We start from the raw sequence: 23,983 nt of genomic DNA, 5'->3' as shown, positions 1-23,983 counted from the left end.
ACTGGAGTCATAGATCTGGTTCAAATCTTGGTTTTACCAAGTATTAATTGTGTGACCTAGGGGAAATTACTTAATATCTGTTAACCTCATTTTTCTCATTGGAAAACTTAGAAAAATAATAGTTCCTACTTACTGAGTTTGTAAAAGCGAGATATTTAATAAATGTTAAATAATTTCTCTTGAAAATAAGCAAGAAATCTTACCACGATGTGGGCCAAGACAAAGGCCGTGGATCCTGGTCACCGGGCAGGAAAGCTGCCTGTCTAAGCAGTGTCTGCACCTTCCTTTATGATGATATTCACAAGTGCCTCCCTGAAGGGGGTGTAAAGCGCAGCCACAAGGTTGTAAGTGACATCAACATTGTTACCATGGCGGCCTTAGTGAGTTGGGCTTCTTCTTACCTTTTGGGCTGGAGTAAATGCCTACCTCCTCGGAGAAACCTTCTCTCATCATCCTGTCTAATGTGTGTTCTCCCTGCTACTTTCTGTCTCTGTACCTGTTTGACACTTCAAAGCATTACTCTTATGCTATAATTAATACATACCGTTCTTTACCTGGTTAGTGATTTCCCTACTGTATTAGTCAGCCAAAGGGGTGCTGATGCAAACTACCAGAAATTGGTTGTTTTTATAAAGGGTATTTATGTGGGGTAGGAGCTTACAGATACCAGGGCATAAAGCATAAGTTACTTCCCTCACCAAAGTCTATTCACATGTTGGAGCAAGATGGCTGCTGACGTCTGCGAGGGTTCAGGCTTCCTGGGTTCCTCTGGGCTCAGCTCCTCTGCTTTCTCCACAAGGTCAGCTGTAGACTATCAGGCAAACGGCTCTGTCTCTTTCCCTGGGGCTCCAGTGTAAGGCTTCAGCCTCAACCCCCAACATTAAAAGCCCCAATATTAAGAACCCTCAACTCTGTGCTTTGCCAAGTCTTTTATCTGTGAGTCCCCACCCACCAAGGGGAGTCAACGCCCTACTGACACAAGAGGTTTACCTGATTAAGTAATCAAGTAAACCTCTGAATCCAATATAATCTCATATGCCCAGAGGAAAAGATCAGTCTACAAACATAATCCAGTATTTCTTTTTGGAATTCATCAATAATATCAAACTGCTACACCTACATACATTTATTTTTCCTTGACTGGTTTTTAGTTTGTCTTCATAATAGCATTTAAGGAAGGCTCAGTTTATTTCTCATAGCTCGCTGATGCTGCAGCAGCTGGAGATTAGGGGCTGAGAGAGGAGGTATGGAAGGGCAGAGAAAGGGAAAGGTGGAGGAAGAAATGAAAACTAAATTCATGGGAAACTTGTATTTTGGTGAACTGCACAGAGCAAAAGCAACTAAGTCCGTGGATGTGGAAGGCTTGGACCAACTGGTAACCGAGGACTGTTGAAAATGAAAACGGTGGGTTACTTATCTCAAGTATTTTATTGCCATTATAATTATCTTCTGAGAAAATCACAATTATATGACAACATACGGAAAATGTTTAACCTACTCTGGTATGTAGTAAACAATACTTAAATGGTAATAGTAATGGTAATAAAATTGATGATAATGCAGATGATGACAGTGGTAAGAAGTAATAAAGTAGCACCTCATCTTAATTCCATTGAGTTTGTTTTCCTTTATTTTTTAAAATTACAGATTGTATAAAATAAATATAGAAGGAGACAAAGTACTACAATGACTCCCAAATAATCATCATCTAGGTTAACAATTACCAACTCATTGCTAATCTTATTTCATATATACCTTCATCTCCTTCATTGCTTTCTATATTATTATGAAGCAAATCACCTCGTTTTGTCCATAAGTATTTCCAATGTCTTCCTAAAAAATAAGTACTTTTTAAAAATATACTTAAAAGTTTTTTAAAGATACTTAGATAACATAAATATTATATAAAAAATATAGGGGATTCCCATATGCCCCACTCCCTCCCCCTCCCACATTTTCTCACATCAACAACATCCTTCATTAGTGTGGCACATTTGTTACAACTGATGAACACATTTTTAAGCATTGCCACTAAGCGTAGATTATAGTTAACACTTTAGTTTACACTCTCTCCCATACAATTTTGTAAGTTATGACAAGATATATAATGGTCTGTATCTGTCATTGCAACGACATTCAGGACAATTCCAAAGTTCAGAAATACTTTTTAAAATGGTTTGAGTTTCATAAGGTTTTATTAGGAAAATATTTGACCTGAATTTGTTCATGGTGGCTTCACATACCTATCTGAAACTTTGTCATATAATTTAGTGGAAAGTATTTCATTAATAAAACAAAATTTAAATTAAACAAACAAAAAACAAAAGATAACCCAAACTGAGATCCTACTTCACACTCACTAGGTTGGCCAAAATTAAAAAAACAAAAAAGGAAACTAAGTGTTGAGGGAAGTGGAGGTGGCTCAGGCGATCGGGCACCTCCCTCTCAGATCAGAGATCCCAGGTTCAGTCCCTGGTGCCTCCTAAAAAAGAGGACCAGCACACAACAGACAGACAGCAAGTGCAGACCACAAGGGGCGGGGAGAAATAAACCAATAAAAATAGGTGTTGGGAAGGATGTGGCGCAAGTGGAACCCTCATTCATTGTTGGTGGGACTGTAACCAGTGTAGCAGTTGTCACAAACCATTGGTGGTTCCTCAAACATAAAACTTAAATATGACCCTGCAATCCCACCTCTAGGTATATACCCCAAAGAACTGAAGTTAGGGACTCAAATGTAATAGATAATTGTCTACCAATGTTCATAGAGGCATCATTTACAACAGCCGAAAGGTAAAAAACACCCAAGTGTCCATGAATAGATGAATGGGCAAACTTACACACATACCCAATGAAGTAGTACTCAGCTATAAAAAGGAATGAAGTTCTGATACATGTTACTACTTGAATAAACTTTCCAAATATCCTGCTAAGAGAAATAAGCCAGACACAAATGGACAAACAAGGCATGGTTCTACCTTTATAACATGTAAAGAAGAGGCAAATTCATAGAGATAGTAGAATAGCAATAACCAGGGAGTGAGGGGAAAGGGGATGGACAGTTATTTGTTTCATGGGTACAGTTTCTGTTTGGAATAATGAAAATTTCCAGGAAGTCAATAGTGATGATAATTGTACAACATTACAAATGTACTTAACGCCATTGAATGATACAGTTAAAATGGAAAATTTTATGTTATGTATAGTTTACAATAAAAATGCCAAAAAAGAGTTATGGTGCATACCAGAATTTTTTTCTAACAAATCAATTTTATTGAAACATATTAATAAAGTATAAATTCATCTAAAGTGTGCAATCAATGGTATTTGGTAAAATCACATTTGTGCATTCATCACTTCAAACATTTTTAGAGCAGTTTCATTATTACAATAATAATAATGATAATAAACAAAAAAAGAAAGCATCACCTTTCAATCTATTTCCCCTGCCATGCATAGCTGCTATTCTGTTTCCATCTCTCTAGTTTATTTGTGTATATATATTGTAAAAATAGTCTTATATATAGGCAATATCACCCATACTCATATTTTACATAAGGTTTTACTATGTTATACAGTTCCGTGTTACATTTTTTAGCTTTCTTTCTAGTAATGTACATGACCTTAGACTTTCCCTTTCAACCACTGCCATACCCATATATTAGCTCTGCTAGTCAGAAACACTATGATGTGTTGTCACCATTTCTATTCATTTCCAAAGATTTATGAAAAACCTTTTTAACCAATTCTGCACAGATTAACCCTCAGCTTTTTCTCTACCCTCATTCTATTTTCTTGTGACCTGTATTCTAAGTATTATCTCCATGACTTTACACAATATATTTAGTTCATAACAGCACAATCATACAGTATTTGTCCCTTTGTGTCTGGTTTGCCCCACATAACACAGCGTCCTCCTGGTTCATCCATGTTGTCATACACTTCACGACTTCATTTCTTTTTACTGCTGCATAATACTGCATTGTGTGTATACACCATAATTTATCCATTCATCAGTGGATGGACATCTGGGGTGTTTCCATTCATTGGCAATGCCATGAACACTGGTGTGCAGATGGCTGTCCATGTCATTGCTCTCAGTTCTTCTGGGCATATACCCAGTAAAATGGTATTGTGAGTCACCTGGCAAGTCGATATTCAACTTCCTTAGGAACTGCCAACAGGACTCCACGGTATCTGTACCATTCTACATTCCCACTAACAGTGAAAAAGTGCTCCTATCTCACCACATCCTCTCCAACACTTATAGTTCTACGAATTTTTAAGTGTCCATTCCAATAGGTGTGAAATGACATCTTGTAGTTTTTATTTGCATTTCCCTAATCATTAGTGATGTTGAACATTTTTTCACGTTTTTTTTTTTTCTCCATTTGTATTTTCTCTTTGGATTGTCTTTTCAAGTCTTTTGCTTATTTTTTAACTGGGTCATTTGTCTTTTTTATTGTTTAGTTGTAGAATCTCTTTATATATCATGGATATTAAACCCTTATCAGATATGTGATTACCAAATACATTCCCCCACTGAGTAGGCTGCCTTTTCACCCTTTTGACAAAGTCCTTTGAGGTGCAAAAGTGTTGAACTTTGAGGAGATTCCATTTATCTATTTTTTCTTTTATTGCTTGTGCTTTGGGTGTAAAATTTAAGAAACGACCACCTACCACAAGATCATGACGATGTTTTCCTACATTTCCTTCCAAGAGTTTTATGGCTGTCACTTTTATTTTTAGGTCCTTAATCCATTTGGAGTTAATTTTTTTTTAAGGTGTGAGATAGGGGTTCTCTTTCTTTCTTTTGGATATTGCCATCCAGTCCTACAAACACCTTTTATGGAATAGACTGTTCTGGCCCAGGTGAGAGGGCTTGACAGCTTTGTCAAAAATCACTTGAATGTAGATTGAGGGTTTGTTTCTGAGTTCTCAATTTGGTTCCATTAGCCAATCTGTCTTTATGCCAGTACCATGCTGTTTTTACCACTGTACCTAAGTTAAGTTATATGCCTTTTTTTTTTAGGATTTATTTTTTATTTCTTTCTTTCCCCTTTCTTTCTATCAGTTGAGCCAAATACGCCTCCCTAAGTTATATGCCTTAAAGTCAGGAAGTGAGAGTCCTCCAATTTCATTCTTCTTTTTAAAGACCGTTTTGGCTATTTGGGACCCTTACCCTTCCAAATAAATTTGTTAATTGGCTTTTCCATTTCTGCAAAAAAGGCTGTTGGGAATTTTATTGGGATTGCATTGAATTTGTAAATCATTTTGGGTAGAATTGACAACTTAATGATATTTAGTCTTCCAATCCATGAACACAGAATGCCCTTCCATTTTTTAAAGCTTCCTTGGTTTCTTTTAGCAATGGTTTATCATTTTCTGCATACAGGTCCTTTATGTCCTAGGTTAGGTTTATTCCTAAATGTTTTATTCTCTTAGTCACTATTATAAATGGAATTTTTTTCTGATTTCCTCCTCAGATCGCACATCAGTAGTGTATAGAAATGCTATTGGTTTTTGCATATTAATCTTGTATCCTGCCCCTTTGCTGAACTAGTCTATTAGTTTCAATAGCTTTGTTGTAGATTTTTCAATATTTTCTAGATATAGAATTATATCATCAGTCAACAGTGCAACTTTTACTTCTTCCTTTTTTATTTGGGTGACTTTTGCTTCTTTATCAAGCCTAATTACTTTAGCTAGAACTTCTACCACAATATTGAAGAACAGTAGTGACAGTGGGCATCCTTGTCTGGCTCCTGTCTCAGCACGAAAGCTTTCACCCTTTTACCATTTAGTGCAATGCTGGCTGTAGGTTTTTGACATATGCACTTTACCATACTGAGAAAGTTTCCTTCTATTCCTGTTTTTTGGTATATTATTATTAAGAAAGGGTACAGTATTTTGTCATATGCCTTTTCTGCATCGATTGAGAGGATCATATGATTTTTCCTTAGTTTATCAATTTGGTGTATTACACTAAATGATTTTCTTGTATTTTCCTGTATAACTACCCTTGCATACCTGGGATAAAACCCATTTAACTGTGGTGTATAATTCTTTTTTGTGCTTTTGGATTTGGTTTGCAAGTATTTTGTTGAGGATTTTTTGCATCTGTATTCATTAGAGATTTTAGTTTGTAATTTTCTTTTTTGTAGTATCTTTATCAGGTTTGTTATTAGGGTGACATTGGCTTTATAGAATGAGTTTGGTAGCATTCTTTCCTGTTCAATTTTTTTGGAAGAGCTTGAGCAAGATCAGTATTAACTCATATTTGAATGACTGGTAGAATTACTATGTGAAGCCACCTGGTCCCAGATTTTTCATCTTTGGGAGGTTTTTGATGACTGTTTCAATTTCTTCACTTGTGATTGGTTCATTGAGGTCTTCCATTTCTTCTAGGGTGAGGGTACGGGGTTTGTGTGTTTCTCCGTATTTGTCCATCTTATCTACATTGTCTAATTTTTTGGCATTCAGTTATTCATAGTATCCTCTTATGAGCACTCTAATTTCTATGGGGTCAGTGGGAATGTCCCCCCTCTCATATTTTATTTTATTTATTTTCATCTTCTCTCCTTTTTTCTTTGTCAGTCTAGCTAAGGGTTTGTTGATTTTGTTGATCATCTCAAAGAACCAACTTTTGGTTTTGTTGATTCTATTGTTTTTTTTTGTTCTTAATTTCATATATTTCTGCTCCAATCTTTACTATTTCTTTCTTTTGGCTTGGTTTGGATTAGTTTGCTGTTCTTTTTCTAGTTCTTCCAGGTGTGCAGTTAAATCTTCAATTTTAGCTTTCTTCTTTTTTAACATAAGCATTGAGGGCTGTAAATTTCCCTCTCAGCACTGCTTTGTGGTATCCCATTGGTTTTCATATGCTGTTTTCTCATTTTCATTTAGAGCAAGATATTTGCTGAATTCTCTTGCAGTTTCTTCTTTTACCCACTGATTATTCATCTTGTTTAATCTGCATATATTTATGAATTTTCCCTTTTTTTGTCCATTATTGATTTCTAGCTTCATTCTGTTATGCTCAGATAAAGTGTTTTCTACAATTTCTATCTTTTTAAAGTTATTGAGTCTTGTCTTTTGATCCAATATATGGTCTAGCCTGGTGAAGGATCCATGAGTGCTTGAAAAGAATATATGTCTTGCTGTTTTGGGGTACAGCACTCTATAGTTGTCTGTCAGGTCTAGTTCATTTATCGTATTATTCAAATTCTCAGTTTCTTTATTTATCCTCTGTCCAGATGCTTTATCCAATACTGAGAGTGGCATGTTGACATCTCCAACTATTTTTGTAAAGACATCTATTTCTCCCTGCAGCTTTGCCAGTGAGTGCCTCATGTATCTAGGGGCACTGAGGTTAGGTGCATAAATATTTAGTACAGTTATTTCTTCTTGGCGAATTACCCCTTTTATTAGTATGTAACGACTTTTTTCATCCCTTAAAACAGTTTTGCTTTTAAAATCTATTTGTCTGATATTAGTATCGCTACTCCAGCACCTTTTTGGTTACTATTTTAATATCTCTTTCCAAACTTTCACTTTTAACCTGGTTGTATCTTTAAATCTGCATTGAGCCTCTTGTAGACAGCATATAAATGGTTCATATTTTTAAAAGTCTATTCTATCAGTCTATGTCTTTTGATTGGGAGTTTAAGTCATTAACAGTCAATGTTGTTGCTGTAAAGGCATTCCTTACTTCATCAATTTTGTCCATTGGCTTTCTGTTGTCATAGCTTACTATTGTCTTTTACTCTTTAATTTACCCTTCTTAATAATCTTCATTTCTACACTCTCCTCCAAGTTTCTTACCCTTGTTTTTTCCCTTCATGCTGCAGTACTCCCTTTAGTATCTTGTGTAATTCTGGTCTTTTGGTAACATACTCTACCAGTTTTTGTTTGTCTGTGAAGACTCTGAACTCACCTTCATTTCTGAAGGACAGCTTTGCCAGATACAGAATTTGTGACTGGCAGTTTTTCTCTTTCAGTAACTTAAATACATCACACTACTTTCTTCTCGTCTCTTTGCTTTCTGATGAGATATCAGCACTTAATTTCATTGAGGTTCCCTTGTATGTGATGCTTTGCATTTCTCTTGCTGCTTTCAGAATCCTCTCTATTTATCATTCTGAATAACAGATGTATCATAGTAGGTTTATTTGGATTTATTCTGTTTTGGGTGCATTGTCCTTATTGGATATTGATATTTATGTCTTTCATAAGGGTTGGGAATTTTTTGGTCATTATATCCTCAGATATTCTTTCTGCCCCTTTTTCATTGTCTTCTTCTGAGACACTGATAATTCGTGTGTTTGTATGTTTCACATAGTCACTCAATTCCCTGAGACCATGTTCCATTTTTTCCATTTTCTTCTTTCTGTTCTCCTGTTTTTTCCAGTTCAGATGTTCTGTTTTTGAAATCACTAATTCTGTCTTCGAGCATTTCAAATTTGCTCTTATGTGACCCTAATGTATTCTTGTAATCTCATCCATTGTGTCTTTCATTCCCTAAGTCTGTTAGTTTTATTTGCAGGCTTTCAAATTGTTCTTCATGCTCGCCCAGTGACTTCTTAATATCCTTTATCTTTAGTTATATTTTCTTTCAATTTTTAAATTGATCACTAAGAAAGTTGTGTAATTTATCACTGATGGTCTAAAATCCTGTATCTGTTAAGGATATCTGGTTTATTCCTTTGACCAGGCCATCTCTTCCTGTTTTCTAGTATGGTTTGGAATTTTTGCTGGGATCTAGGCATCTGAATATGTTGGTGAATTTACTTTGATGGTCAATTTCTCTTTCTTGCTCACTGTTTTTTCCCACAGCTCTTCTTTGATATTTAGTTCAACTTATTCTAAGTCTTTAAAATTTCCCAGCTTAAGTTACTAAAATTGGACCACGGACTCACTAATGGAGTGCAGATTTTCTCCCAGGAGTTCAGGTTAACAGAGACCTAAAAGCAGTTTTTTTTCCATGCAATTTCCAGACCAGCCAGCAGATGGTACTTGTCAACACACCTTTCCATGGAGATGTTTCTTTAAATTTCCTGCTTTCCTGTGCTTTGGTCTGGCCAGAGCCAAGATTCAAAGCAGGCTCTGCTGGCCAAATTCACTGAAGTGAAACTTCCCCCCATCTACCCCTCCCTTTTCCCTTGTAACAGCTGACAGGGAGGAAGATGTTTGTTCCCCTTTAGTTGGCTGCACTGTACCAAGGGAATTTTCCTGGCTTATTGTCTTGGGGCTGGGGTATCAGAGCCCTTCCTGGCCCTTCCTGGGTTTGGTAAGTCATGTTGTTGTTTTGGGTTCTTTGTTTCTCTGTCCCTTGCCCTCTTGGGCATTGTGTAGTACTGTCCTGGGCTACACAATGCCCCTCAGACAGCTTTTGTTGTCAACAGATTTTGTGAGAGAATTGAGCCCTGTCTACCTACACCAACACCATCTTCTTGGAATGCCTCCATTGAGGTTTGTTGTTGTTTTTTAAAAAAATTTTTAGGAGGTACCAGGAATTAAACACAGGACCTTGTATATGGGAAGCAGGCACTCAACCATTTGAGCTACATCTGCTCCCCTCCGTTAATTTTGATGGCGCATCCTCTTAAGATGGCTCTTCCTGTTCAGAAGTCCAATAGTTCTTCTGATAATCAGGTATGCATGCATGCATACATGTGTGCATGTGGCAAGAGCTTCCTATCTATATGTGGTAGAGAGCATTTATACAAGAAGTTGCAATTTTACTATGTCACTGTATTGTGACCATCACAATAGTGGAATCTTTTCTTGGTTCATTATAAGTGTTGTGGTAGGCCGCCCCTGGGAGGACCCTTCATGATGTCTAACTCCTGGTGGTCATGCCTTTGTGTAATCCCCTCCTTCTGAGTGTGCGCTGGCCTTAGTGAATCACTTCAAGCAAAGAGAATACAGCAGAGGTGATGGGTGTAGCAGAAGATGGGAAGCTTATTATTTCAAGCAATCTTTCAACAGGTAGGTATTTGAACACACTATTCTTTTTTATATTTGGAGAAATACTTTTTCCTGGGAAAATCATTCAACTAGGTCATCTGGTTATACAAACATAAAGCAGAGCCCGTTACTGGGTAGGAGATGTTTGAGATGTGGTATAAGTGGGAAAAATACCTGGTAGAGAATGTCAAAGTCTGCCTATGTTGAAGACAAATTGCATTTATTTTCCTAAGGAAAAAGTTGCATCATACTTGCAAATGGTAGCTTAGTCTTGTGAAGTTTTGGGTGTTTTTGTCCAAGAATTGCTGATGTGTAATGAAGGAGCTGTTTTTGGAGAGACTCAGAGCTGCTTTGGGGCTCGGTGACCAAGAGTGTCCTCAAGTTGGAGAGAAGGGCCATGACTTGGAATAGAGTTTGCTTTGACACCCTGAGGCACCATGGTTTGGAGAGCACTGGGTGCCAGTCTTGTGCCTCAAGATAATCATAAAGGGCCTCTGAGGGACTTCATGGGTAGGTATTAGGGCAAAGGGAAGCAGGCAGAGACCCTAAATACAGCAGAAGCTGCATGGTTTCTGGGGCTGCCATACTGGTTTGTGAACACACAAGTGGAAAGGGCTAGATTATGAGATGCTCTTGCATAAACCAAGTGATCATTTAGAAAAGGTCTGGAAGGGATTTAGTCATCAGAAGAATAGCTTACCTAAGTGTCCTTTGGAGTCCCTTCATTCTCATGATTATATGATTTTTAAAAAGCATGGCATGACAGAACATGCAAAATCCCCACCTCTGATCAAACTGTTTCTTTCATTCAAAAGAGGGAAAGGCCTGAACATTGTAATACAGTTGTTTTCTGGGTTTTGGGAGAAGTAGAAGTCAGGCGAAACATCACACTAATGAAAAAGACATATATCCATGTGTGAATAAATAGAAAATGATGAAATCAGTGTTTTATTGAATACCTACTATGTCCCAGGCTCTTTACATGTTATCTTGCTTTTCATAACAACTCTCTCTTTTAGAGATAAGAAATCTGAGGGCCAGAGAGGGAACTTGCCTGAAGTTCCTCATATATCTAATAAATAGATGGAACATACATTGTCCCACTCCATGGTCAAACTCTTTCTACTAAACCACACTGCCTAGAATTTACAGTACAGATGATTGAGAACATTATATTTTAAAGGAGAGAAGTTCAGTATTTTAATGTTCATGGATAAGTGGATTAAACAAAAATAAATGTTAACCCAGTAGCAAGGAGTACACCTAGTGCCCAGATCTTGGTTTCTAAACCACTAAAATGAACCAGAGATCCTTGAAAAAAGTAGCTGATTCCATGACTGGGGCAGGGAAACTGCAAGATGAGCCTGGAATATTTTGTTGTGGCAAAAAAGTCAGGAAGTGCTTGGAGAATGATGGGGACATGTCAAAAGGACACTGGTCAAATATGGGATATACAAGCATCAAAATAATGATCATTAAGGATTATAATCTAGTAAATAAGGTAAGAATACATCAGTCTATTCTGATATAAAGAAATTCAGAGATAGAGGCAGAAAAAGAAAAAGAAAGAGAAAGTAAGAAAGCAGAAGGGAAAGCACCAACTAACAAATGTAGACAGAATGATGGAACTAGAAAATCACAATTTGGCAATCATAATAATAACTGGAACAGACAGAATCATAAATGACTGCTCAACCAAATGGGTAAAAATATGAGGAGAAACAGTTATTTACATAATCTCAAAAAGATACTTGCTAATTACAAAGTATATATAGTAACTCCATAGTTGAGAAACAAATATTTGGAAAAAAATGTGTGTGTATGAGAGAGATGTATGGATAAAGCAAGTATAGTAAAATGTTAACTATTGGAAATATAATTGAAGGTATGTAGGTATTCTTTTTATTATTCTTGCATCTTTTCTCTAACTCTGAGATTATGTAAAAAAAGAGAAAAAAAGAGATAAATGCAAAGAAAACCCCTGTCACAAGTGTGACATTTTTTCCAGCCACTACCACTTCCCCCCTTTCTGAGGCCCAGGTACTGAGAAGGGCGAGCAAAGAGCAGGCATTTCAGTGGCACCAAATTGAAGCTTCGTGCTAAAACGCTACAAGCCAGGCGAGAAAGCCCCAGGTCTCCCCACCATGGGTGCGTGGGAAAGCCTGAGGGCAGGACTCTTCACACAGCCACAGCTCCAGCCGTCTTCCTCAGGCCGCCCTGTCCTTGGCACTCCGAGGCTGCCTTGTGGCCACACGCACCTCGGGCCCACTGGGGATGGACGGTGCAACTCCAGGCGGGGTGACTCCTTTCCTTTCTTGATGCTTTCCGCGGTCTCGCGCGCTGGGCTGCGAGGACTTAACTTCCATTTTGCAGATGGGGAAAGTGGACTTCAGTGACCTGTTCAAGGTCACCCTGCAGTAAAACAGAGGTCTTCAGACCTGGATTTAGTGACTTTTCACAAAAATAAAATTGCAGGACGCCAGCAGCAAGCACGCCAGTCATCCCCCAAGTCCACTCCCAGCCCAAGGCAAAGTTTCCTGTATCAGCGGTTTTCGAAACGCTTGTACCAGGAGCAGCACTAGCAGAGCCGTCTGGAACCTTGTGAGGAGTGAACAAATATCGGGCTCCACCGCGGAACTCCTTGGCTCAGAAGCTCCGGGAGGGGCGCCTAGATCTCAGCATTTAACCGTGCTCCGGGCGACTCTGGCGCGCGGCAGTTGCAGACCCACTTCTCGAGGCAAAGGAAGCCTTCCGAGCTTTCGGACAGGCACGCAGGACTACTAGTCTCTTTCAGTGAAAAGTCAGCGAAACGGTTTTGCACAGAAACAAGCCGAACGAAGACTTTCTGTTGTAATCGTCGTCTTTCCTGGCGACGGTCTGTCCCCGTGAACCTGCGTGGACGACACTGGCAGTCACTGGGCTCCTGCCAGGGCAGGCCCACGGCGCACGCCGCGGTCCCAGCTCGAGCAGCGCCGCCGGAGTGGAGGGAGGGACTGACGACCATTTTTCGTGGTTGACTAAGTTTTTAAAAAGCCAGTTCCACGGGTCCATGAACCAGTCAGCGAATCCACTTGTTCCAGGGGCGGTGGGAGCTGGGAGCAGGGGAGGAGCGTGGGGAGGAGCGACGCTCGCGCCTCGGGAGTCGGTGCCCCGCGAGTGCCGCCGAGCGCACCCCGCCTCCGGGTCTCCCCGGAGGCCCGCCACCCACACGCACACCCCCGGCACGCCCCGCTCCACCTAGACCGGCTCCCGCCTCGCAGTCCTCGGGATTCCTCGGGCCGAGACCGGCCCAGGGGCTTCCCGGGCCTCGGCAGGAACTGCCCGCCCCTCGGGCCGCCTCCTCCCGCGTCCCCGCCCCGCGCCCCGGCTGCCCGGCGCCGAGGGAGCCGAGGGTGCCGCCGCTGGAGATGAGCGGTTCCGGGCGCGAGGCCCGGAATCGCAGGTAACGCCGCCGCGCTCGGAGCCGGAGCGGCCAGGGCCCCGCGCGCGCCGCTCCCCTGGGACCCGGAGGCGACCCGCTCCGCCCGCGGGGGCCCCCGGCGCTCCCCGTCTGCGCGCAGACACGTCCGGCTGGCTGGCTCCCGGGGCGGCGAGGCGGCTGCGGTGAGCCGTGCGGGCGCGGCGGCGCGGGATGCCCCAGAAGATGGAGAAGTTTCTGCAGATCGCGCCTCACTCGCTGGCCATCGTCCTGGGCCCGGCCGCGCGGCCGGCGAGCGCGAGGCCCGGGGGCGCGCAGCCCGTGCCCCCCGCCCGGGCGCGCCAGCTCTCCCGGCACCACATCGGCTACGAGATCTTCGCCGACTTCAAGGCCGAGAACATGCAGCACTTCTGGAACCAGAAGGTCACCGCGGCGGTGGCCGAGACCTTCTTCCTGGGCTGGATCGACGAGCAGGTCCTGCTGATCCAGGGCAAGGAGGAGCACCTGGAGGCGCTGCGCGAGGGCTGGGCGCGCCGGGCGCTGCGGCCGCCCGCCGGCTTCCACATCCGCTGCCTGGGTGAGCGCCCGCGCGCCGCGCCCCTGCCCCGCGCCCCGCCCGCCCGCCCGGCGCAGGTGACGGCCCGCGCCGCGCCCCCCGCCCCGCGCAGGTGACGCCCGCCCCGCGCCCCCTGCCCCGCCCGCCCCGCGCAGGTGACGCCCGCCCCGCGCCCCCTGCCCCACCCCGCCCGCGCCGTGCAGGTGACGCCCGCCCCGCGCCCCCTGCCCCGCCCGCCCCGCGCAGGTGACCGCCCGCCCCGCGCTGCCCGCAGGCCCTCCCTTACTCGGCGCCCCGCGCGTCCCTCCACCCCCGCGCCCAGACGGGGAGGGGCCGGCGGCTCGCCGGGAGCGCGGGATTGGGGCGCTCGGGCACCCGAAGGGGACGTGCGCCTTCCCCGGCACGCCCGCCCCCGCCCGCGGGAGCCCCCGGCGGCGCGGGTCGGCTCGGGGAGGCAGCGCGGGGCGCCGGCGGGGCGGCGGCGGCTCCGGGCTGTGAGTCTCCCCTTTCCCGCACCCGCGGGGCGTGCGTGTGGGGCGCGAGCGCGGGCCCTGACGCGGGCCGGGGCGCTGTCCCCGCGCGGTGGCTGCCCTCGCCCGGAAGGCCGGGCCCGCGGGGGCGGTGGGCAGGCTCCGGCACGCGCGTCGCTGCACGGGACCGGGGCGTCTGTGGGGTTGGAAACGCATCTTTCTTGGGCCGTTTGGTGAGTTTGACACTCGGAAAGGACACGAAGAGGACAGAGAAAAAGTCTGAGCCTCAGCCAAACAGGAAGAAAAAATGTACAGGGGACGAGAGCCCGGAGGGAGGGCGTCATTTGCTGTCGCGCTTCCAATGTGTGTTGACTTGCTGGTTTTTTTTGCACTGCTTCTTGTTTTTTCTTCCTTAATCCGGTTTACATCTCTTTTAGAACACATCGTATAGTTTTGTACTTTGGGCCCAGTGGTTAAAAGCGTATTCAGTAACTAGTAGATGTTTTGTGGAATGATTTCAAGGGAAAAAAAGCGTTCTTTCTAGTCCCACGGTTTAGAAATTCTTTCATGACATTTTGGGAAGAGGTCAAAAGTTCAAACGCTGAATGACTGTAAAGCCGATTTTTTTTTTTTGCTCCCCACTGTTGGTATGCAGTTTTACCCTGCAGGATTAGCTTTTACCTGCATGTGTCCTTCAATAATGCAATGCCAAGTTTATAGCATTTAAAAATTTTGTTGTGTATTGTTTATATTTGCATAGCAGAAATCTTTACAAAGATTGAGAAGACAGTCTTTTTGTTTGTTTTATAATCTGTTCTGAATTCCTAAAGGTGCCTTTATCTCTTTTGTTTGATGTTTTTATTTTACTGAAGTCGTCAATTGCACCCCTTTAATTAAGCTGCGTTAGTCAAGGGGCCAAGATGAAAGTCTCTGAGGCTTGCCCTGCTCTGGACTGTGTGGAAGTTAGAATATACATAGTCATTTTTAATGTACTGTATAAATTGCAGCATTTCAGTAGTATTCTTTTAAACTTCATGCTTGTTTCTTCCTTTTCGTTTTGGGTAATTTTAAATATATACAGAAGTAGAAAACAAATTATATTGGAACTCCCATATACCCATCATTCAACCTCAAAATTTATCGACTAATGGCCAACCTGTTTCATCTGTAACCGACCAGACCCAACCATTTTGAAGCAAATCCCAGACATAATATCCTTTCATTTGTAAATACCTCAGTGTATTTGTATTTTTTCATTTCAGCAGAATTCATAAGCTTATAGGAATTGGTGACATCTGTCATATTAACAGAAGAGAATTATTTTGGCAGGAATTTAGAGTCCCGACTGCTGTACCTGATCGACTGTTACCCTCAGCCGGCTAGGTATCCCCTGAGCTTTCTCAGGCTGACTGGCAGCTGATGGGTACCACCTCTGCTCAGCCCTAAACCTTATACCACCCACCCTCCCGCCCAGGAGGAAATGCCTTACAGGAGCAAATGTGTTGCCTCCTGTAGCTGAGGTATTCGATAAAAGGAGCAAGAGTGTAAACCTGCTGGGACCCAAGTGGTCACTTTCTTTTGAACTGCCTCAGGGATTCAAAACTACTGGAATTACAATTCTGTTTCGGAAATGATTGTAAGATGCTTAATGGTTGGTAAGATGTTATCTATTTTAAAAATTCTCTAACTGAACCTCCAAGTCTGCTAAAGCTTCAGTTAGAGAACCTTTTTTTGGGTATTGAAATTCTGAAGCTGGGGAGCCACTGGTGTCTGACTTTTTGTTTTGAGCCCAGTAACGAGGATGACAAGTTCATATGCTCAAAAAAATCACAGGGGGATGCACAGGGTGAGTCTAGCTGTAACTACCCTGAAAAGAGAGAGTGACAATATCATGGCGTATCCTTGAATCTGTTGACTTTATGTATAAAAACAGGAATCGATCACCATCTTTGCTACTTTTTAAAGTTAGTAATATATTACTGGCAGCACACCTTTCAAGTGATCCCCCAGTCTCTACTAAATATATCAGGTACTTTTATGTTATTTTGTGATTTTAGCTAATTATTGCATGGGTGTGAAACAGATATAGAAGCAAACCTGCAGATGAGCATTACAGGATCCGTTCTGTTCTTCCTTGTTAAACTTGATTTAAACTCATCAGTCACCAACAGTCCTCTTGAATAACTGGTAACCAAATGCTGGTTTAAATTTTATTATTCTAGTGGTAAATGATGATTTTTTTATTATCGCTTTTTAAAAGATACATAGATCACACAAAATGTTACATTAAAAAATGTAAGAGGTTCCCGTATATCCCACTCCCCACACCTTCCACTCCTCCCACATCGACAATTTCTTTCATTAGTGTGATACATTCGTTGCATTTGACGAGTGCATTTTGGAGCATTGCTACACAGCGTGGATTATAGTTTATGTTGTAGCATACACTCTCTCCCAGTCCATTCAGTGGGCTGTGGCAGGATGTATAATGTCCTGCATCTATCCCTGCAGTTTCACCAAGGACAGCTCCAACTCCTGAAAATGCCCCCATATCACACCTCTTCCTTCCTCTCCTTGCCTTCAGCAACTCCCATGGCCACTGTCTTCACATCAATGATATAATTTCTTCCATTGCTAGAGTCAGCATAACTCTATAGTAGAATACCAGTAAGTCTACTCTAATCCATATTTTATTCCTCCATCCTGAGGACCCTGGGATGGCAATGTCCACTCCACCTCCAAATCAAGAGGGGGCTTAGATCCCATGTGGCTGATGGATGGAATTCTCCTGCTTACAGCTGTCGACTTTCTTGGTTCCCTGATGTGGTGGTTGACCATCCTTACCTCCCTGTCAGCTGACTTGGGCAAGTCCAATGAACTGGAGAGTAGGCGTTACAACTCTACTGAGGCCCAGGACCCAGCTGGCACATGGACAGTCCAGAGATTCAAGTCTCCTGGGCTTACACCAACCCTAGCATGAACCATAGGTTTAGCTAAAGTGACAGAAGAGGCATGCATAGACAGGTCACATCAGAGTCCAACTCCATCACACTCGGGAGCACAAAAATTCCAAAGTATGGCCCACTGGCAAGGCACTGAACTCCAGAGCCATCTACCATGACCGTAGAACCTGTGTGTTTCCATAGCCCTCAGGAGTACCACTACCTGGGGTTGTATCTACTTTGCCTGTCTCTGAGATCCTGCTGAGACATGCATAAGCGTGACCCCTCTGATGACCTCCTGACTCATTTTGAATCTTCTTAGCCATATAAACTCATTGGTCTTTACCATTTCCCCCTTTTATTCAAGGTCTTTTCTAGTTGCATCACCAACTGGTGTCTGGTAGTAATCCCTTGGCACCAGGGAAGCTCACACCCAGGAGTCATGTCTCACGCTCGGGGGAAGGTAATGCATTTACATGCTGAGTTTGGCTTAGAGAGTGGCCACATTTGAGCAACATGGAGGCTCTCAGGAGGAAACTCTTAGGTACCCTGCAGCTCTAGGCCTAGTTGAAATTTCAAGCACACAGACTCATCAGCATAGTCATCAATATCAAGGGCCCATTATTGGACCATTATTCCTCACTGATTTTTGCCCTTGTACTTGGGGGATTGTTGTTGCTCCATTGGAGAGTGCAACAGAGTTTCTGGAATAGGAACTCAGCACTCCCTCAGTTGTTGTATAAAACTCTGCCCCCCACGCAAACACCCAACGAACACATGAGCACATCTATATACCCTATATGCATGCCCTGGGAACTCCCTCCCACCCATAAATAATGATTATTCACAAAATTTGGTTTTGTTTTCTAGGAGGTCTCCTAGATTCTACTTACAAAGTGGTAATAAAATTGTTCCGCTTGATTCTCTGTCTAGGTGACTTTTTCTGGCTGTGCCACAGTACAGATGAGGCAAACCAACACTTTCACAGCAGGATTGAAAGTTAATATTTTGCTTTGAAATTTGAAAATGTGAACATTGAAATTGCAAGCATTTTGTTGCCTGTAATTCTGAAAGTATGTGGTTCTAACCAACTGTAAAATTTCAGGTGGGGATTGGTGGGAACTGGAAAACAAGGAGAAGATTGTTAGATTTAACAAGAAACAGGCAATTAAGCAACTCAAAGTGAAAGTAGTTTTGATTTGGAATCTTCAAAACCCACTTTTGGAAAGAACCTACTTTGGGCATGTAGAAAAAGGTTGAGACTTTTTATTTCCAGGTCTCTCAAAAGGGATACATGTGTGCAGGAAACTAAAAATGTTTTACTGTTATTCTATAGCTTTTTGAGTAAACCACATTGAATTAAATCCCACGCTTGTTTATTGAGTGCCTACTAAGTGCCAGTCTCTGTATCACCACTTGTGCCTTGTGAGCTGGTTGGGAGGTCCCCAAAGGTGAGGCTCAAGCCAAGCTGTGTGCAGATGAGGGGTGGGAGGCAGAGCAGGAGGGTTTTCCCAGCTGGTTCAGGAGCACGAGGAAAGTCATGGGGTTGGAGAGTTCATGGCATGTTTGACAGTCGGCCGGATGGGGTGTGGGGGGAGAGTGGTAGGGCATGGGAACGGAAGGGGAGGCTAGGACCAGGTGCACAGATTTAGAAGGTCTGGGAGACTTTTAAGCAGGGAAGGGGGTGACATGATTTGATCTGTGTTTCCTGCGAGCTCTCTGGCGGGTGGGTGGGATGGAAGGGGCTAGGAGGGGATGAGATGAAGGAGCACCAGCCAAAGTCCTTCGGGCAGTGACGCGAGAGTGTGAGAGCTTCTCTCTGTGCACGCACGTGGTCAGTTTCATCACCCCAGCCTTGGTACCGTTGGGAGCCTGGTTGAGCCCAAGGGCCTGCCAGCCCCAGCCACCATCCTTAGGCCCTGGAGTGGTGTCGGACGCTCCCCGCCTCCTGAACAGGGACCCCCTGGGGCTGATGGGGTCCTTCATGCCGCCCAGTCTCAGTTGGGTCTGGCCCGTCAGCCCTAGAGATTGCCCTGACTTCTCATCTCAGGGAGCACAGGTTAGCGTTTCTGTCCCCTTTCCCATTTTATCCTTAGATATTCAAATAGTTAAGGCCAAAGACGCTTCTTATACTTTAAATCAGGACTTACAACTGACCTTTTGAAATTGTTTGAAACATACGGACGTCAAGATTTTACGCGAAAAATCTTTATTGATTTTCTCAGAAAGCATCTTGCTGTCAAGGTGGTTTCTCTAGTTAGAAACCTCAAGACAGAATTGTTTTGTGAAAATTGTTTAATACAAGTTACATTCCAAGAAATCACTTAAGTTAACTTGACATGGACTGATTCATAGACTAATGGTGCTTAACAGTTGCTTTAAAGCTTTTTAGATATTTATTCATTCAACGACTGGAACGTTTGCATTTCTAAGATTTGTTCTAGGTACTGAGGTAGACAATGAGATAGATGTAGTCCTTGTACTTTTTGGAGCTTTCATTCTAGTAGAGAACAGATATTTTAAAATTAAGTAAAGAAGTAATTTGAGATAGTTATAAGATATAAAAATTAAGCAGAAGGTAGAGAGTGGCTGAGGGAGGGCAAGATTAGAGGGAGAGCATCTTTGATGGAGTAACATAATAGATTACATTTTGGATCATTTACTATTTTCAAAGTGCTTTACTTTTACTAACTAATCTTTAAGACATCTATACTACCTAGGTATCAATATTATACTCATTTTACAAATGAGGACATTGAGGAACAGAAAGATACACTTGGTAAATGGAGCTGGGATCTGAACTCAATGTGTAAGGACCGGTGCTGTGAATGACTGTTCCGTAAAACTTCGTGTTTGAGGTAACACTTGAGTGATGAGGAGTTGGCCAGCTATGGCAGAGCAGCAGGTGTCAGCTGGGCATGTTGTAGGAACAGAAGAGGAAAGCAGTGGAGCTGGGGCTTGTTGAGCCAGCAAAAGCATGGAGGGCTTGATGGAGGTGAGGTCAGGGGGGTGGGCCAAGCCCAGCTCAAGTGGCGCCTCGTACGATTTTATTTTGCTGTAAGAAAGTGTTGAGTCTCCAATAAGTATTGTGATGGGTGTGTGTGTGGAAAATGCAGAAACATTTAAGATGTGGTTCTCACTTTCTAAGACGCCTACCTCATATTAATCTCATTCCTCTCAGGATTAAGTCTAAACAGTGAAGAGTGATGCATTAAAAGTTTCATAAATTTCTACCTAGCTATAAAAACATTTTTTATGAATTACCTCACTCTGGCTCAAAGATATTTTCAGTCAAGGTGTGTCAGTTTCATTCCAATAAAGCATTTGGAATGAACTTCTGAGACTCTTAAGTTTTGCTGTGATAACTGAGAAGTTTTGAAAAGATTTATAAATGTCACCTCTTATGGCTTAATTCTGATTTTGAGCATGTGTTTGTTTCCTCATGGGTTTACCTTGAATTTGGAAGAGAAATCCCATTAAGAGACAAATTTTTCAGTTATTATCTAGTTCCTTTAAAGGGTCCCATAAAACTGGAAGGGGGCGGAGGACCTGCCTGCGCGCCTCACACTGAGCGGGAGCACTTGGGCTGCTGTTCCTGAGGTCGAGCACATGTTTTGGGGCAAACTAGAGAGCTTTGTTAGATAGAAACTACTTGTGACAAATATTTTAGATATTTTGGTTCTGCTTAACATATATTTTACATGGTAATGATTTGATTACCTTAAAAGTAGAATTTTCAGTGTATAGGGCAGATGTTAACATATTTATTTGAAGTTGGGCACATATACTTTTAGCTCATTTTATACATCTGTAAAACACATTTTAAACCCTTTCATTTGTATTATAACTTTAGATATAATGTAATCACAGACATTCCTTAATTTGGTGGGAACAAATTTTCTTAGGTTAAATAGATGTATTCACAAGGGACAAGCTGTGACGTATATAGTATATACAAATATCAAAATACAACATAAATATCTTTTCAAGAATATCCTGTCAAAAGCTTTTAATAAACTTTAGCCATACTGGCTGATATGGGAGGAGCTCTTTTACATGGATAGAGAGCTGAGAAGGACACCATCACTCTTGATAGAGAAGGGGAAAGTTGGACACTGTCAAGGGTCAGAACTAGAACTGTCTTCTTGAAACATGTGATAAATGACATAAAGAGGTAGAGGAACCACTACAGTATCCAGACTGAACATGAGACTAAACTCTTCTAGAAGGGTAGACCCAACTCATGAGAGATTCCACAGGATGATCTAGGAGCTGTGGGAGAGGCACAGAGGTGGTAGGGGAATTTTAATGTCGGCAGTAATACATTGTAGCAGTTTGATATGATTTATGAATTCCAAAAATAGATCTTGGTTTGTGTTTGTAAAGTGGTCTTTACCTGGGCATGATTAAATTATGTTTAGGGTTTTGATTAGGCCACATCAATAGCATGTTGCGTCCCCACCCATGGATGTGGGGAGTCACAGATATAACTACAAGGCAGAGCAGGGGAATTAGTTGGAGTTTTGATGTTGGAGTTTTTTGTTTGTGTTTTTGTTTTTTTAAACAGGTATTTTTTTAAAAAAGATTTATTTCTCTCCCCTCCCCCCCTCCCCCAGTTGTCTGCTCTCTGTGTCTATTTGCTCCTTGTCCTCTTCTGTTGTTGTCAGCGGCACAAGAATCTGTGTTTCTTTTTGTTGCGTCATCTTGTTGCGTCAGCTCTCTGTGTGTGCGGCGCCATTCCTGGGTAGGCTGCACTTTCTTTTGCGCTGGGTGGCTCTCCTTATGGGGCGCACTCCTTGCACGTGGGGCTCCCCTATGTGGCATGGCACTCCTAGCACTGCGCATGGGCCAGCTCCACACGGGTCAAGGAGACCTGGGGTTTGAACCGCGAACCTCCCATGTGGTAGATGGATGCCCTAACCACTGGGCCAAGTCCGCTTCCCGGTGTTGGAGTTTTGATGCTGGAGTTTTGAGCTGGAGCTTGGGAAGTGAACACACAGGAGAAGAACACAGAGGAAAAGAGATGGCTTCTTAGACACAGCAGAAGCCCTGGGGAGAGAGACAGAACTGTTTACCTCATAGTCTACAGCTGGCCTTGTGGAGCAAGGCAAAGCCTAGAGAGCCTCATATTCTATAGCAGACCTTGTGGAGAAAACAGAGGAGCTGAGCCCAGAGAGGAATGAACCCTGGGAAGAGAGGAACCCAGGAAGCCTGAACCCTGGCGGACGTCGGCAGCCATCTTGCTCCAACATGTGGAAATAGACTTTGGTGAGGGGAGCAGCTTATGCTTATTGGCCTAGTAACTGTAAGTTTCCACCCCAAATAAACACCCTTTATAAAACCAACCGATTTCTGTTATTTTGCACTGGCACCTCTTTGGCTGACTAATACATCCATTTAAGAGTGAAAAATCCATTTCATATGAATAAAATAAAAATCTTGAAAATATTAGTCAAAAGCCAGTAAAAAAAAGTTAAGAGGCCATGATAGACTGTTTATTGAACATGCTAAATATGTTTAATTTAGATTAAAATGACCAACACAGTGTTGATTAATGTTACTTAAAAACGTTAGCATTCTCTCCTTTCATGGAATCATGGTGCAGTTGACTCTGAAATTACACTTTGTAAGTCTGGTTATAGTACCTCAAGGGTACACAATGAATGGTGTTCTTTGAACTGTAAAGCATTACATAAAAAAATTATTGTTGCCATTTCAAAGAACCAGTGAAAGCCCAGGGAAGGACAGCACATTGCTTTTTTACAAACTAGGACATTTGTGACTTTATACATTTTGATCTTATGTGCTGTTAGTCTTCTCTTTACCAGACTTAAAATTGCTTACCGTTTTTTTCTGTCTTCATTGAATAACCCAGAACTTGGATACTTATCCTGCTTGCCCTTCCCCAGATATTCTCTGCGGCATGCATTTTTGTGTCCTAGATACTATTCAAACCTCACACGCCCTAGCCACTGCAAATCATCACTGCAGTCTTCCCAATTTTGAGGAAACTTTTTTCCCCTGATAAGAGAGGACGGACACGGTGTAGCCAGTACTGCCAAGCCTTGCGTTTAAATGTGAACATGATGTCTGGAGTTGTCGCAGTCAGCTTTTGACTATGGCAGCCTGTTTGAGGAAGAAAACCAAAGTGCTAAGGATGGCGGAGCACTAAGATAGAAAGAGCTGTGTTCCTGATGGCAGTGGACTAAGGCTGCCTGGCCTCCACCTTTCTCTGCATTTCTTGTTATGTTAGAAAAGTAAGCCACCTATGAGACAAAAATAAATCAGCTACTGCTAGTTTTTCTGTTAAGGAGGGTTTAATACAACTTTAACTGGTACATTCTTCTAAAAGAAACTACAGGGCAGCTATCCTTTAAGATCAAAATCAGGGAAGATAATTTATTGTCTCCCGAGGCATTCCACGGGCCCACAGGATGGTGGTGGACACCAGGCTGGGCAGACTCCAGGTCCTGAGATGGTCTTCTGATGTTGATGATAGGAAAAGCACACCTATGTGTTGTAGAGGTGTTTTTTTTTTCCAGGTCCTGGGGGCTGGGGATTGAACCCAGGACTTTGTATGTGGGAAGCTGGCGCTCAACCACTGAGCCACATCGGCTCCCCTGATATGTTG

General features: G+C 42.7%; 1 protein-coding gene across 3 annotated transcripts in view; it reads left to right on the top strand.

The window, feature by feature from the left end:
• Positions 1–13,127: 13,127 nt before the first annotated feature.
• STOX2 (storkhead box 2) overlaps positions 13,128–23,983 on the top strand; it is a 242,191-nt gene continuing 231,335 nt past the window's right edge. For 2 of the 3 annotated variants that reach the window (XM_058303080.2, XM_058303116.1), the window contains exon 1: positions 13,128–13,961. In XM_058303080.2, the coding sequence (XP_058159063.1) occupies positions 13,598–13,961 (364 nt within the window). In that variant the 5' untranslated portion in view covers positions 13,128–13,597. The remainder of the gene's footprint in view (positions 13,962–23,983) is intronic. The other variant, XM_058303046.2, reaches the window with a different exon arrangement.

Source organism: Dasypus novemcinctus, chromosome 1 (genome assembly GCF_030445035.2).
Source record: "Dasypus novemcinctus isolate mDasNov1 chromosome 1, mDasNov1.1.hap2, whole genome shotgun sequence".
In the NCBI taxonomy this organism is placed as follows: domain Eukaryota; kingdom Metazoa; phylum Chordata; class Mammalia; order Cingulata; family Dasypodidae; genus Dasypus; species Dasypus novemcinctus.
This window is presented reverse-complemented; position numbering and strand designations above follow the sequence as displayed.